Raw genomic sequence first — 15,590 nt, forward strand, 5'->3', positions numbered from 1 at the left:
ATTTGTTCGTGATAGTAGTTAGTTCAGAACTCATTACACATGCCATAATATAAACACTACCAGTACTAATGGATGCTAAGATTATTAATTAAAGGATATCACTCTGCCAGGAAGATAACAAGAGGATGTTTTCATACGTTCCTAAATCTTTTTGTGACAGGAAAGTAGAACAAAATTCCAGAGAATTAAAACTTGAGAAAAGTGGTACATGAACTATGTAGAAGGCTAGTCAGTCCTTCTTACAAGTCAGTTGACTTTAGAAAAACTAGAAAGACTTTTGCTGAAAACCATTCAAATTCTTTATTTTTGTCTGAGAAGTTAAGTAAAAAATCCAGCAAAATGAATATGAGGGCTATTTATCTCTCTTTCTATTTTTTTTTTCCAAAAATCCTGTTCTTTGAAATAGCTTTATACATAGAAAGAAACATCATATGAATACTGTTTTTTACAGGGGTTATTTCTTATTCTCTCCGGCTGAATGCAATAAATCTGGAAAGTAAAATGCAAAATCTATAAGTGTTCAGGAAATAGTCTCATGCAAATTGGACTTAACCCCAAACTCCTCGGGAACACTTAATTCTGACTTGTTTAAGCAGGAGCTCACCTGGTGAAACTGATTTGTAGTTATGTATTAGTTAATGAAGCATATTTCATTTGGCTGATATTTTTCCCCCCATTATTAGAATATAGGTATTTTGGTAACAGTTTTTTGAATTTATGATACTGCAAGTTATTTAATTTAAACCCTCAAAAATATATCTTTAAAAGGCTTTTAAGTGCTTTCATGGCTCTTGTCTCTGCATTTTTGTGAATTGCTTTTATATTTTAAAGGTAGAGGACAGTTCAAACTAGCATTAAGCTAGTTTGCTGTATGAAAATGATGTGTTTGGTATCCGTTCTCTCTAAGTAGTGAGAAGTAGCTAAGCAGTGTGTAGTAGTGCACTGGCTGTACAGAAGACTGAATGGAAAAAAACTGCCTTTAGGCCAAACTTGGTCAAGACATTTAGTGACATTTAACATCACTGAACAAAATCCTGCTTGATTAGGAATCTCAGTTCTATCCTCCATATGTGGAAGTCCATATCTGACTCTTTAAACAAATGTTACATCTGTTTGTGTATGTGTGTTAGAACTCTCACACCCCCACCCCTGCTAAGTGCAGTACTGAAGTACATGTGACTGTGATATTACTTGTCTGATCAAAAGGATCTAATCAAGCATTGTATTCCTGAGCTTTAAGAGCCCATTTCATATGGAAAGTGTTTCATTTCCTTTAAAGCCAAGCAGTAGTATTTTCTTCTTTTTTAAATAAGCTAAATATACACATTTTAATTTTTCCCCTCTCCTCCTCCTTCTGGTCTTACAACACATTTTACTTTGTTGCCCAAGCGCAGAAAACTTTGCCAGGAAGAAGGGTGAGCAATGCTTCTGTTTCCCATGACCCTCAACTCTAATGTTGTTCCAAGAGCTCACTACTTACAAATGCCTTGATAACTGCTTTCATTCCTTTCATCCCTCCCCCGCCATCCAGCACAGTGGGACTGATCCTCTTTTGAGCAGCTCTCTTCACATAATAGGAGAATCTACTTAATGTAAAAATCATGGAACATAAAAGCATTTCAAGATATATTGCAGAATTTTTAACAGCTGAGGATCTGCATGGTAATTGCTGCAGTGATTTACTCTTGGTTCCATGGAAGCAGCTTCTTAGAGCTCACTGTTCATACCAGAAATAATCCTATTTTTTATTTTTTCCTCTGGATAGATATTTGAGTAGGGGTAGTAGTGGGGACATTGCATCTCATTCAACATGTGCACAGCACTGAACTGGCAGAACTGATCTTGGTCAGATAGTCAGAACTCTGGCTCCTAAAGAATGTTGCAGCATAGGTTTTAATTATATTCTGATATTATATTGTATATTTATTTGTCTGCAAATAGGCACATGTATTTTTTTTAATTTCTTTGCGTGCATGGTAAAATTAAGAACAAATAGAGAAAAATGTCTTTTCAAGTACTACTGCAAGATCATTTGATGCACCAATATCTTACATTGCACTAGGAATCTGGGAATTCCCATGTTTTTTCTGGCAACTCCCTAGCTGCCAGACAGGAAATCACCCTCTGCTTTTTCAACCTCTGGCAGCATCTGCTCTTAGTTTCTTTGTCCTCTTTTTTGTGGTGCTTCTCTGCCTGCTGAGTGTCACTGGGATGTGCCAGGAGGAGTGAGAAATGACGTAGCATGCCTGATAAACCATGTTTCATTGGAAGAGTCTGGGGGGAGAATACTGGAATGTGGACCCAACTCCCTGGAAAAGTCTGACACTGTTCTGGGAAATAAACATCCATGGGGTGGGGGAAGAATGTGGAAGATCATGAAAGAGCATTTGAAATCCCCAGAAGGAACAAGAGAAAGTATGTTGAGGGTCAAAGCAAGTTTGCAGGGACGAAAATTTAGGAATCTTTGAGACCCTCCTGATAGAGAACTACGGAGTAGTTTTATCAACAGACATGGAAAATACTGAGAGTGTGGATGAATTAGTAATGATATTCAATTATTTAAGAATGGGAAAAAAGGCAGGAAAATATGCCTGTTTTCTAAGATATATTTTTCTCCAGAACAGAAGAAGTGTTGGAATATTTCAAGCCTTTACATTGGATCTTCGTCAAAAAGCATGCAGGAGGAAAATAAGCATATCTGCAAAACTGTCATTGTGTAGAAATATTTTGGTTGAATATAATTTAGAAAAATATAATAATATGCTAGAAATAGTACTAAGTTATACCCTTCACCAATCTTTACAATTGCAGAAGTAAAAGGAAACCAAATGCTTTCTGAAAATTCTAGCCATATTTGTGGAAAAAGACTGTAAAAAATTGCAGTGATGGCAAAGGAAAATTTTCTGTTCTATCTTGTACCATGTGATTAGTCACTTGGAAAGTGTAATTCTGTGAATATGGTTTGATGATTGAAAGGTTTAGATGATAATTCCCAGCAAAGTCAGCTTGTTTTCTAATCAAATGCAGCAGTATCGTTAAACAGTCTTATAAACTAAAATATTGAGAAGCGATTTTGTAAGAATGAGGTAATGAGAAACAAAATACAAGAATGTGGGAGTATTGAAACAAAATTACATCCGTTAATATGAGAAAGAGCTATGAAGTTACAAACGTGCTTTAACTTCAGAGAAGCAGATGAGCAGTATGTACTGTATGGTGTCCTCCACATTAAGGGAATACATTTTTAGGTGCATTTGCATTATTTAATGTATTTACAATTAGGCAAAGTCAAAACAAGTTAGTAATTTTATAGACTTTACAGCTTTTGCATACTAAACAAAATTTATTTTCATTACTTTCTTTCTGTGCTGATTAGGTGAATAAGGTTAGTTTTCCACATCTACACACAAAGTGAGTGGGGGTAGGGAGAGGAATAGTGAAAAGAGGGATGGAATATTATCAATATTGTCTTTTTTCTGTATAATATTACTTGGTTAGATAGTTATTTTTTCAGGGAAGTTTTAATGTTTTTTATCAAGTAAGCATGCAAATGTGGCGTAAAAATCCCCCTCCCATTAAACATCAGTGTTGTGTTCTTGGAGTGTCCTCAAGACTGTATTAGACTTAGTTCCTCATTGTAGAGAAGTACTTAAGAATATCCAAAGTGCTGCACAAGTGTCTAACATAAGGAAGTTGTGACTGAACAGCGTTGGTGTGAATAGCTATGAAGTTTACAGAACATACAGACTTTAGCTCTTGCGTCATAGTGTTAAGAAAGTGGGGATTTTGTTGCATTTGATCAAGGGAATTTCTCAGTACTTTCTAGAATGGGAAAGTAAATTGTGCATTTTTCTCATGGAAATATTCATGAGTAAGAGAACGACGCTGAAAAATTTCAGTGCCTTATGTAACCCCAGAGGAATGCGGCAATGCATGGGCTGCATGTTGACATATTCTCCTGATGTCCTTTCCCTGGAGATTGTGGGAAGAAATTAGCTTCCCTGAAATTAAGAGCAAAATATAGAGCCTAAGGTAAAAAAAGTCATGTGGGATTATAGGGGTAGGGAGTTGGTAGAGAGTTGTTTGTTTTAGTTGCTTATTATTGTTCCATGAATAGCAAGTTGGTGAAGAATATGCGCTGATGAAGCTGGCAAATAAAGGGGATAAAGAGTTTATTGAGAACAACAATGAAAGACTGTGTCAATACAGAGCAGTGGCTCTAGAGCTGCAAAATCTCTGGCACTAGGCACTCGATTCTCTATTCCCTAGTGGTGTTTTCTTGTGGATTCTTTAAAAAGCAGTGTGGAAAGTGGCCAGCGTTAGCTCCATCCACCCTTGTATATCTACACTGTGCCTGCCTGTGTTCTGCCAAATTAAATTCTTCTGCAGAAGTTTGGATAAAATGTGGTCACTCATAAGAGGAGAGGGTTTTTTTCTTCCTTTTGTCTCCTTTTTTCTTAGACAATCAGAAAAGTTAATATGATCCAGAAATTAACTCAGCTGAGAAGTAAAGAATAACAAGTGTGTGTAAATAATTTCATCAAATAGACTTCTAAAAATAGAAATACGACGGAAAATATTCCATGCAAGGGCAGGACTCCAGTATTGAAAGCCATGAAACCAAAGACGTCAGTAGCTGCATCAGCTGACTATACAGATCTTTTTGTCAGCGTTTAGAAGGCATGTTAACCTGCACTGTGAATTGCTCTCTAACTGTAGATGATCTGGACATGTTATGGCAGTGATGTTTTATTAAATTGGGATTACCTGTTTTGGCAGCAAACCCCAGAATTCTTTTCATATGCAGTTGAAGGAATTAACTGTATTACTGGCATATGTGCCAACATTCCCAGGCTCAGGATTGCTGCTTTGGGCTGGTTTGTAAGACATTTTTAGGTCCCCTTATTTGTACTGACCTGCTACCATATACATTATGAGTAGGAAGATTTTTCTAAGTGTGATAATTACCTAAAACCATTGATAAAAATTTATTTTTCTTTTTCAATTAGTAGTGAGCACTGAAGAGTGGAAAAGCAAAAATTGAGCAGAAAATGCATTTTGGTGCCCTTCTCTGAATTAGGACCTACTGCTGTGAAGCTGGAAGTTTTAATGAGAAAGCCCTTAAGCTAGGAAGAAATTTGAAATATAGTAGTGATATACACAATCTTGTATGATCACTGCTTTTAACTGCTTAATCATTCATATTGCCTAAATGTAATTGTACTGCCAGCTTCTGTGTTTACAGTCTATGGTGTGGAAAAAGATATCCCACTGTGACATGTTTTACTTACAATCAAATTGACTGTAGCAAACACAGAAGCTGTTGAAGTTCAGTGCTTCTCAGTGGGGTGTTCTTGTTCCTCTGGCTTATTTCTGGCTGTTGATATAGCTCACATCCTTGAAGCTCATTCCCTCATAAAATAACGAAGCCAAGGAAGTTCCCTGTTCATTTTCCCTGTAGAAGAGCATGTCATGAACTATTTAAGGAGACATATCTCAAAAGCATTTTCCTGAATAAATAGTGTTTTACAGATTTGTATTTGTAATACCAAAAGCCCTTTTTCCACTTTTATGAATTTTTAAATGCTTCCTTGCTTCTGTCATTTAGTGTGGTAAGAATACTGCAAATCATGCTCATAGCTGCTGTTTCACAATAATAATGTCTCGCATATAAAAACTAGTTTTTCAAGTGTTTCAATAACTTAGCCTGAATAATTGTTTATAGAATGCGAGTTGCTTAAGAAATAAATCAAGAAAATAAATCTATTTGTAAAACAATTTAAAAATAACCATAATAATGACTCATTTTCAGGTACTGAGGAGTGGAAGTCAATGGACTAGATAAATGTTTCTCTGCATTTTAGCATGCTGTTTTATCAAGTACTCTGGCAATAGTGTTCAATTTCTGCCGTGTTTTGTCCACATATCGTAATGCCTTAATGCTGAGTTTTGCTGACTAGCTTGGGTTTTAATAAACTTATAAATCAGTGCATGACCAAATGAGGTATCTCATCAAGCAGAGAACCACAATGCATCTATTCATATCTGGTAGTGGACTCATACTGCCCCAAAGGCTTGAAACACCAAAGGTGACTGTACGTGTTGCAGTCTTTAGCTGTCCTGAAATTCAGCTGACTGAAGGATTGCCTCTAATATCCTGCTAGGTCAATCATCACCCCTTTGCTTCTGCTGTCTTTGAAGCCATAGAATAATAACTAGCTTTGTGTCAGATGGCCAGATATGTTGCTGTTACTGTATTAGCCAGAGTGTCTGTTGTTTGAAGTCCCATTTACTGCATTCCAGCTGGTGCTCAGGAGTTCATTTAGGCATGTTTAATCTTCTCACTAGGTTTCAACTGCTGTTTTTCTTTATTAACCCAGTGAATGATACCAAGCTTTCCCAGGATGATTGACATCAGTCAGGAAGAACATTGGTTATTGGAACTCCATTTGCTAATGAAGTCATCTTTGTAAGCAAACAAGTGGAAAGACTTTGGCTTTGATGTGTTTGCTGAGAACACTTTCTTGCAGGCTGCTGCTAGGGTACGGATGTGAGTCCTCTGCAAGTGCTCCAAAGTTTCTGCTTTTGGAGATTGATTGATCCCTGTCAAAAGTTTGGACTTTCTGCTGTTCTTCCAGATACCAGACTGGCAAAACCAAACAAATGACAACCTTCCCAGCCCAATAAAAAATTCGTTGTGCTTGCCAACTTGTGGAAGTCTTGTCAAGTGTCTTTATCTATAGGACTTTGTCCTTGTCGTGACAGGCTGTGCCATGCCAAAGCACCCGCTTGTTTTTGCACCGTTCGGGAAACAGCATCCATCATTTCATCACATTGTTGCAATGTATTGTTCTCTCCTCCTCCTCAAGACTCTGTATAAGAAATTATTTTATGATCTGTTTAAAAAATTCAGGACAAGAAAGTGGAAGAACAATTCTAGTAATACAGAGGGTTTGGATCATACTTTTATTGTCCTGTATTCAGCTGTAAGGCACTGATACCTAAAATAAGTTAATATATTAGAGTTCATATTACATACTTCTCTTTGGAAATTTCGAAGAAAGTGTGTCTTAAATAAACCTGCCTTCTAGAATAACCCAGAGTATATTTTTGCATTTTTTTTTACATATGTGTTAAGTAGATTAATCAAATATATAAAACTTCAGGGAGAAGTGCAATAGAGTAGTGCATTTCATGATTCCTCGGTGACTTTCCTGAATGGATGATGACTTTTATTATTCTTTCATTAGCATTATGATTCTGATGGTTGGTATTGTATGTACCCATATGCAATAGTGGTGTTGCATTACTTTGTTGTGGCTAAGCTTTGTTGTAGTTATCCTATTATTATTTCCGGTCACTGTGTGGTGGCTTCTTTAGCACCTCCTCTGTCAACTCCATCAAAAAAAAAAATCTTGCTGGCCAGCTGACTTGCGACAACCTTGACTAAAACAGGCAACTCTGTCACAGTTATTACCTCCTTGCACTGGCAGTATGTAGTGTGTAGATGGCTACTCTTGACTATGTGCCTCACTGCAAAATGGAACTGAATCCTTCTTTGGAAACTGGAGAATGCAGGGAATAAATGATAGAGATGAGTACTCTCAGAAAATACATATTAACAGAGCTGCCCCTCTGACAGATGAGGGTTGCATTTTCACTCTTCTGCTGACACCCAGAGAGATTACTTCATTTGAGTGCGTGCAGAAGAGCAGGGGCAACAATATTTGTGCATTCATTGAGACTTTCAAGCAGCCATCCTTCCCTGGATGATAGACTTGTACTGCCAGTCAAAAAGCTGGTGAGCTTTTTATAGTAACTTAGAAGATCAGTTGTCTCTGCTTGAAGGAAAATTTCTGCCCTGAGCTAAGTGAATGTCCTAGTTCATGTGGATTCAATGAAAAGAGGGACATGACTTTACAATGTACTTGCTGAATAAGAGCAACTCTGAATAATGCCACAGATTGTAGAAAGGTGATTTGTGTGGTGATTACCTTCCTTCTGGAAGCAGCAGTATGCATTGAGGACTCTCGGTGACATTAAGGCTTTGGGTAATTAAGACTTTTACAGTGATAAATGACATCTTGTAAAACTAGGTGAGATCTCTGCTCTATCTAGTCTTTTCATTTTTTTGTCTTCTTGATTGAAGACAATTGCTCTTAAAACCATTTTAATTCAGTTTTGAATCTTGGCATCTTTTAGAAAAGATAAGTGTACTGCACAGCTGTTCCTTTCTGTGACTGGGTTTATAATTTTAGAGTCAATTAAAGTGATGATGCTCCTAAGAAAGTGATAAATACAATCAAGTAGCATGGCTTGGTCCAATGTTGGTGATTCAGCTGCAATGTCAGAGTCTTAGAGAGTAACTCCTATTTCAGCCTTTAGGAAGCTGTCCAAGTCAGCTGGAAATTTCTGTAGAATAATATTTTCTTATCTTTTCAGGTTAGATTAACTTTGTACAGAACTTGTAGATGAGTGTTACAGGAAACACCTGACCTTTATTCTTTGTTACATTGAACAGCTTTAATCTTATTATGGTACCATCTAATACTCACAAGGTATTAGGAAAGGCCTCATATAGAGGCAGATATCTCTAAATGGTATCTTGCTGCATGACTTTATCAAGTCATCTAATAAGCTCCTTAATTCTTCATACCCACTATTTCTGAGCTAGGTTAAACATACCTTCTTTGGGTTCAAAATGTATAAGCTGTGTCTGATTTGCTGACACAGTGAAAGAAAGATTGGCATCATATATCAATAATCCAGGGTATGAAATGGAGACTCCACCTTTGGTATTTTTAACATTTATTTTCCTTTACTTTGACATTTGTTCCACCAAACACTGCATATGTGGGAGAATGATAGAGGAAAGCCGATGCTCCCTCATTTCCTTTCACATTCACAGGGATGCTGTTCATCATGGGCAGTTATTAGATTGTCCAAAGGAAATAAATCTGCATTCCTATTAGCAAGAGTTAAGTTTTACATTCCAGTGTACTTGCAATATAGAAACCTTTTCATTTAGTTACCTTAAGGCCATGTAATTCCTTTTGGCATCAGTTGTTCTACGGCCATTTTTTAGAAGGGTTTGGGATTCAGTATAGTAACTTGGTGAAAGAGTGAATGATAAAACTGTTTCTTCCCTTTAAACTTAAAATATACTTCTCTGAACAAATTCAAGTTTAGATCTTTCTAATGAGTGTAGAACAATCATTTGCTTAGCTATGAAAGATGCTGTATTCGCATAAAACACACTGCTTTATCTTGTAAAGATTATTTTGTTTTCATGTATACAAACAGTAGGAAATACTTTTTGGAAAATACTTTTTGTTTAGCATTCAATTTGTTAATACACTTAATAATATAATCTTCATGTGCAGCATGAATTTGGGTACCATTCTTTCCTGTTTTCCATGTGCTTTATCAAAAAGAAACAGAATTTGTTTGCCCAGTTCTTTACATCTTTGTTATTTATCAGATATGCATACAGAATTCCCTACTAATAGAAGAAAAAAAATCTGTTCATGTCTGTATTGTCTAAAGATGATGGATCTCTTTGGACTGATGCACTCTATAGCTATAAAAATACAAAAGGAACAGACATTGAGTAAATTCTGGGCAGTGCAAAATCCAGGAAGGGATTCTCTTGCTTGATAGGGATCACCTTTAATTAAAATTTTAAAAAAGCAGTCATCTTATTTTCTGGATTTTTGTTTGGAGGTGTTTGAAATCTTTATTTCAATCATATTTCAATTCTTATGTAGGATAGTGGAGTGGTTCTTACCGTTGGAGATCACTCGAATTTAAATGATGATTTTTGTGTATGGGAGTTGTTTGTGTGTTGATTTGGGATATTAGGCTAATTTTTATATTTGTATGTTAGGTTTTATTCCTGCCTGGAAGAAGGTTAACCCTCTTCATTTTGTGTCCAGCATTGAGTGAATGAGTATTTATGGCTTTAGGATAACAGAGAGTAAAGAAATCACAGAATCACAAAATGCCTGGGTTGGAAGGGACCTATGGAAGTCACCTGGTCCAGCTGTCTGGAACAAGCACGGCCGGTTGCCCAGGACCATGTCCAGACAGCTTTCCACCATCCCCAAGGGTGGAGACAGATATGTGATACTTTTGAAACAGAATTTGTCTTTGCTTTCATTTATAACTTACCCTTACCATGAATTTTCCTTAGATTTAGCAGATGTCAGAATCTTAATTGTCAATTTTCCTATCACCAAAATAGATTCCATAGGTACAGCCTTCAGGACACAGAATAGTGTTGTTGGTTTTCTGGGCTCATCTGAAGTGGTGGTGTTTTTAAGTCTTGACCAAGTCCATTCTTTATCACATTCATCTCTCCATTTGCCATTAGTGTTTCTAAAAAAAGAAAAGAAGAGAACAGATTTATGTGCTTGATATTCTGTAATTTTTTAATGTACAATTATAATGAAATTCTGCACTATAAAGTTCGGATTGCTTTGTGAAATTCACTGAAAATAGTGCTCATAATCCGTGGATTACCAGGCAAGCACTTGTTTGGTTTTTTTCTCTTCAATTTCTTTTTACAAAAGTCTTGCACTAAAACATTATACAGTGTGGTATATGAGAATAATCAGAATGTAATTACTTTTATAATGGTAATGAAAAAAAAGTATCATGAGCTTTATTTTAAAGAGTGGTCTATTTACATATGCAATTTATCACTAGACAATAATTTCTTATTCTAATTTCTTGTTTTTCAAGATGTATAAAAGTTCTTAATTGTCAATGTGATGCATGTATTAATGTTTGAAATCTTGCATCAGCCTGTTTCATAGGTTTCTGGGATATCTCAGGTATTTAATTTTGAAATGGTGATGGTGATTTTAAAATGAGGTTAATGTCCAGAAAAGATATAAGAAGGCAAACTTCGTCAACAGCAAAAGTACTTAATGCAGAAATGCATGATGCCTTGCTCCAGTGTAGTTCTAGTGGAGTAACTCTGATTTGTGTTTTTTTCTTGATTTCTAGATTTATCCATGGCAGTACAAAAGTTTTCACAGTCTTTACAAGATTTTCAGTTTGAGTGTATTGGAGATGCTGAAACTGATGATGAAATTAATATTGGTAAGTACTGTCTTTGCTTTGCTGGCAGTAACACTTTTATGATTTCTTAGAGCATGTTATCAGAAATACAAGTGGGGCAGTTCACAGTTGTTTTTTAATAGTTCATGTCACAAAAATAGAAAAATTTCAATAAATAGAAACCATGCAAGACTTTAAAAATACATGTCAAAAAACGATGTCTTCATGACATAGCTCGATTGTAGCAGATGTAGCAAAAAGTATTCAGTGGTACATTTGTCAGCTGAGTTAACTGTGAATCCACTAAATTCTGCTGCTACTTTTATGTTTCAGTCAATTTTCAGTGGGTTACTTAAAGGTATACAAGTTTTCTATGGTATAACATCAGTCTGCAAAAAGCCACCTAAGTGCCTAGTAAGATACAGGAAGTATTTAAAGGTCTGAGAAGAAGAATATGTTCATTACAACTTGTGCATTCCTAAGTATATGGTTGTCTTAACTTTTGCCTGTAAAATTTACTAGCTGCTCATTGTTTTGTCTCTGTACACACACAGAAATCCTGCATTTGCAGAACTGAAGAGCTCAACTTGTCTTGAATATAAGCCTCTTTAATGTCATCAAAATACTCTTCCCTCAGCAGACTAATCCTGAAAATGTTTCCAGGGTTCAGAAATTCAGCCACTCTTTACTGCAAGGTATTGCTGCAGTTGTAGTGAGGCTTTTACACAGTAGCACAGCACTTAGAGTGCTTTAACCCCCACTGGTAAGAAATTTGGATTATAATCCATCTTCAGAAAGGCTAAATTCAGTATCATAAGTCTTACATACCACATGGCCCCCATGTGTCTCCTAAAACATCTGAGAGGAAGTAAGATGGTTCTTAAAGAGTAGTAGCTTCTAAAAATAAATAATTTGGCAGTACAAGAGGGAATGTAGGACTTGTTGGTATTTTTTTAAGAAGTTCTATGTAATGCAGAGAGGAAACTCGGATTTAGTCTTTTCTAAGTGTATCTATTATTATAGTCTAATTTCAAGTCTCCTCTTCGTTTAATTTTTTCTTTTCCTGACTGAGTCATTGGATAGAAGGTCTGAACTGCTTGTTTTCTCTCACAAGGTTTGCCTCATCCTCACCCTACAACATTGTGGTAGTCAGAAAACTGTCATCAAAGATGACTGGTATTTGGTCACAGTCTTCCACTAACTCCTGGCAGGGGGTGGGAGGGGAGCTTTAATTTCAATGACAATTAAAAGTAGGAGAGTGAAATCACTGAACTGCTGCTACTCATTTATAAAACCGCATGCATTCTTCAGGTGTGTCCAGCTTGGAGAGAGACATGGTGTGCATTGTACACTTTGGCATGCTGCATATTATTTCTTGGCTGTTAAAATTATATTGTGTATATATATTTTTAAACTAAATCTGCAGTATCTCAGCTATGTGTCTTATCTTTGGTCAATAACTTCTTTCAAGACATACGGTTTTGCATTTAAAATCAGGTGACTGAGAACAAAGACAACATTCATTTTACTTGTAACCTAAACGTAGCAAAGAAAAGACATTTTATTGTTTGGACATTAAACAGGCATTTAAAACTATTTAGGGAAAAAACACAGTTCATGAAGCTTGACAGCTGATTTATTTCACTTGAAGCTTCAAAGAAGGGATTTCTAGCTTCTAAAGGACCAATTGCCTGATGGATTGTCATGTACATCAAAGAAGCTTCTAAGAGTAAAAGGTAAACTGACAGGAATCAAATTCAAGTCTAACAGAACTTGAATGATACTGTGTGCTTTTATAGGGTAAGGCTCAATTTTTGATCTCCCTAGAGCAGTGACCTAGAATTTATCCATATCTTTAACATGTCCCAACAAGATAGATGTTTGCTTATCATCAAAGACAGCTTTGTATAGATGAATCCTTCTCTGTACCTCCCTCTGCCTTCACCTCCTTTTTCTAAAAATACCTACAACTGTGCATGCCAGTGAGAAGTTCTACTTCAGTCTGCAGTGATATTCTGACTTGATAAAATTTGTAAAGCCCTACCATATGCATAGGGGCTTATTGTAAGGACTACATTTATATTTCAAGATTAACATTGAAAATCTATCCTAATACAACTTAGCATTGGGAATTCACCTAGAACAAGACTTCTTCTGTCAGGATGTGAGTATTTAAAAAAAAAGAAAGGTTCAGATTCTTTCAGCATTAAAGTGATTTTTTTCCTTTTTTTTTTTCTTACCTATAAAAATATTTGGAATTGAATTGATAGCTCCATTAACATTTTGAGACAATATTAGAGTTGAGGGTCTCTCTTTAGTAGCTAAGCACAACATTTTTTTTTTGCTTTTTTTTTCCAGTCTGAGATCCAATAAGAGCGGTTTTATTTGCATTTCCCATAACCTGTGCTTTTTTAGCTGCTCTTTTAATATAACTTATCTATTCCAATAATCCCATTACATAAAACATGTAAGAAGTAATTTTAGTTAAGCTTCGTGACACACTCCACATAAACAGAATTATGGTGGTGTTCTTCATACTTATTTTAATCCATCTCTTATTTAATCCAGTGATTTATTTGTTTGTGTTGGTTTGGGGTAGTTTTAATTCCTATCTTTGATTTCTAATTTTGATGATTTCTAATCTTTTATTTACAAGAATTTAATTCTTATATAGAAGGGGTGTTCTTTGACAAAAAAATCTTTTCTGTGGCTGTATAATGCATTTTAGGTAGTTTTTCATGTTGCTGCAAGTTAGCCAGATTTATCATCATAGTCACTTTCAGATATACCATGCCTAGTTTAGAGTCATTTTATGCATGAGTTGTAAGGAATTTCTCTGACTTTCTTGCATAAGCAGACTGCCTTGTTCCTCAAATCATCTACAGCTCTTAGTTTTTGATTGGTGTTTTAACTGTGACCATCAAAGGATTCAAGCTATAAAAACCTTTTCATTTTTAATCTTTTTGCCTGCAAATTTGGTTTGGGAAGCAGTGGCCCCCATCTTTACTAGTTTTTCTTAATAAAAAATAAAACAAGCTAGCAACAACTGCTGGTTTTGTGTTCCTCTGGTTTGGAATGCTTGTGGAAGCATGTGATCTACAGAAATGCATGGGCTGTACTGTTTGATGGCAGAACATGCTTATTAGCTCCAGTTGCATGTGATTCAGCAAAGCTATAATTGTCTTTTTGTGCAAATGAAAAGTTTTGCAGAACATGGCATTTTCAATGCAAAAATAACAAGATGAGTGACAGCAAGTTAATAATACTAAAAAGCCACAGTAAAGAAGGTTTGATGTAACTTGCCCTTACTCTGGGAAGAGGGTGTTGCTTTCCTAATCTGTTTTCCTCAGAAATACCAACACTTGATAACACTTTGTTGTTTGCTTTTAAGACATATCAGTCTGCTCTCAGCCCTCTTTGTAAATATTTTGCACAAAAATTAAATACTTAAGATTGACAGTAAAGGAGGACAGTCATTTGTCTTGCCCATTCGGAGTTTTGTGTAAAATGAATGCATGATTTTTGCATGTTTCAAACCTTATAGGTAACATAGAACTTTACGTGGATGGGACAGTGACAAAAACTGTTTTTAATGATCTTTCCTCAGTATTCAATGCAGGCATAAATTTTGCAAGGAGAAGGTTTGCCCAGCTCCTCCTAGTATTGTCCAACTTTTGTCACCTGGATCTCTCCCTAGGAATTTCCCTGCTTTGATCCTCTTTTACCTTGCTTGTGTTATCTGGTTTATGCCTGCTAGAGGTTAAAATAATAAACATTATTAACTCAATGGGATTCTGTCTTGTGCCTTTAACAAGTTTTTGTCTATTTTGTATTATGGCTAATTATATATCAGTGAGATCTAATATCTGCATGTAAGACCATGCTCTTCAGAATTAAAAAAAAAAGAAAAAAAAAGGACAAATAAATACATTCTGATATTCTGGCATTCTGATATTTTAGTATCTGTGTTTTATTAGCATGTGCTGTTCACACATGCTAATGTGTGAAAAGTGTATATCCTTTCACTCCATGACTGCTGGTTTTGAAGTTTGGGATTTTCTTCTCTGAAGAGAATTATATTATGACAGATGTTTCAGGTAGCATCAGATGCTTCATTTAAGAATGTAATAAGATCATGATGATTTATGAAATCATTATTAATTGGGCAACAAGGAATAGGTCAAAAGTTCTAAAATGTGGTCTCTTTTCTTGCAAGCATTGAATTCTTCTCTTGCTGCTAGCACTTGGGGCTCGTGATCTTTGCTGACTCACACCTCAAGTCATTCATGGGATTATTAAATTGCTTGCAACTAACCATCTACAGAACAGTTAGCTCATACCTGGCAGTTATGTTGTTTACAGCAGTTAGTTTCAAGTTGAATTTTGAAAAATCGGTTCCAATGTACTGGAGAGAAAGAACTCAAAACCAACCAAACAAAGGCAGAATGCTAATAGTAGTTGTTTATTAAAGTCCACTGCTGTGTTTTGCTTTCTTGTCTGTCTTCTTTTTTTCTCATACTGGGCAT

At 35.8% G+C, this 15,590-nt stretch overlaps 1 protein-coding gene across 1 annotated transcript in view; it reads left to right on the forward strand.

The window, feature by feature from the left end:
• ARHGAP42 (Rho GTPase activating protein 42) overlaps window positions 1-15,590 on the forward strand; it is a 140,790-nt gene that overhangs the window by 21,127 nt on the left and 104,073 nt on the right. Inside the window, exon 2 of the mRNA XM_014886584.2 lies at window positions 11,011-11,106. Within this exon, the coding sequence (XP_014742070.1) occupies window positions 11,011-11,106 (96 nt within the window). The remainder of the gene's footprint in view (window positions 1-11,010; window positions 11,107-15,590) is intronic.

This window comes from Sturnus vulgaris, chromosome 2 (genome assembly GCF_052056855.1).
Source record: "Sturnus vulgaris isolate bStuVul1 chromosome 2, bStuVul1.hap1, whole genome shotgun sequence".
Taxonomy (NCBI): domain Eukaryota; kingdom Metazoa; phylum Chordata; class Aves; order Passeriformes; family Sturnidae; genus Sturnus; species Sturnus vulgaris.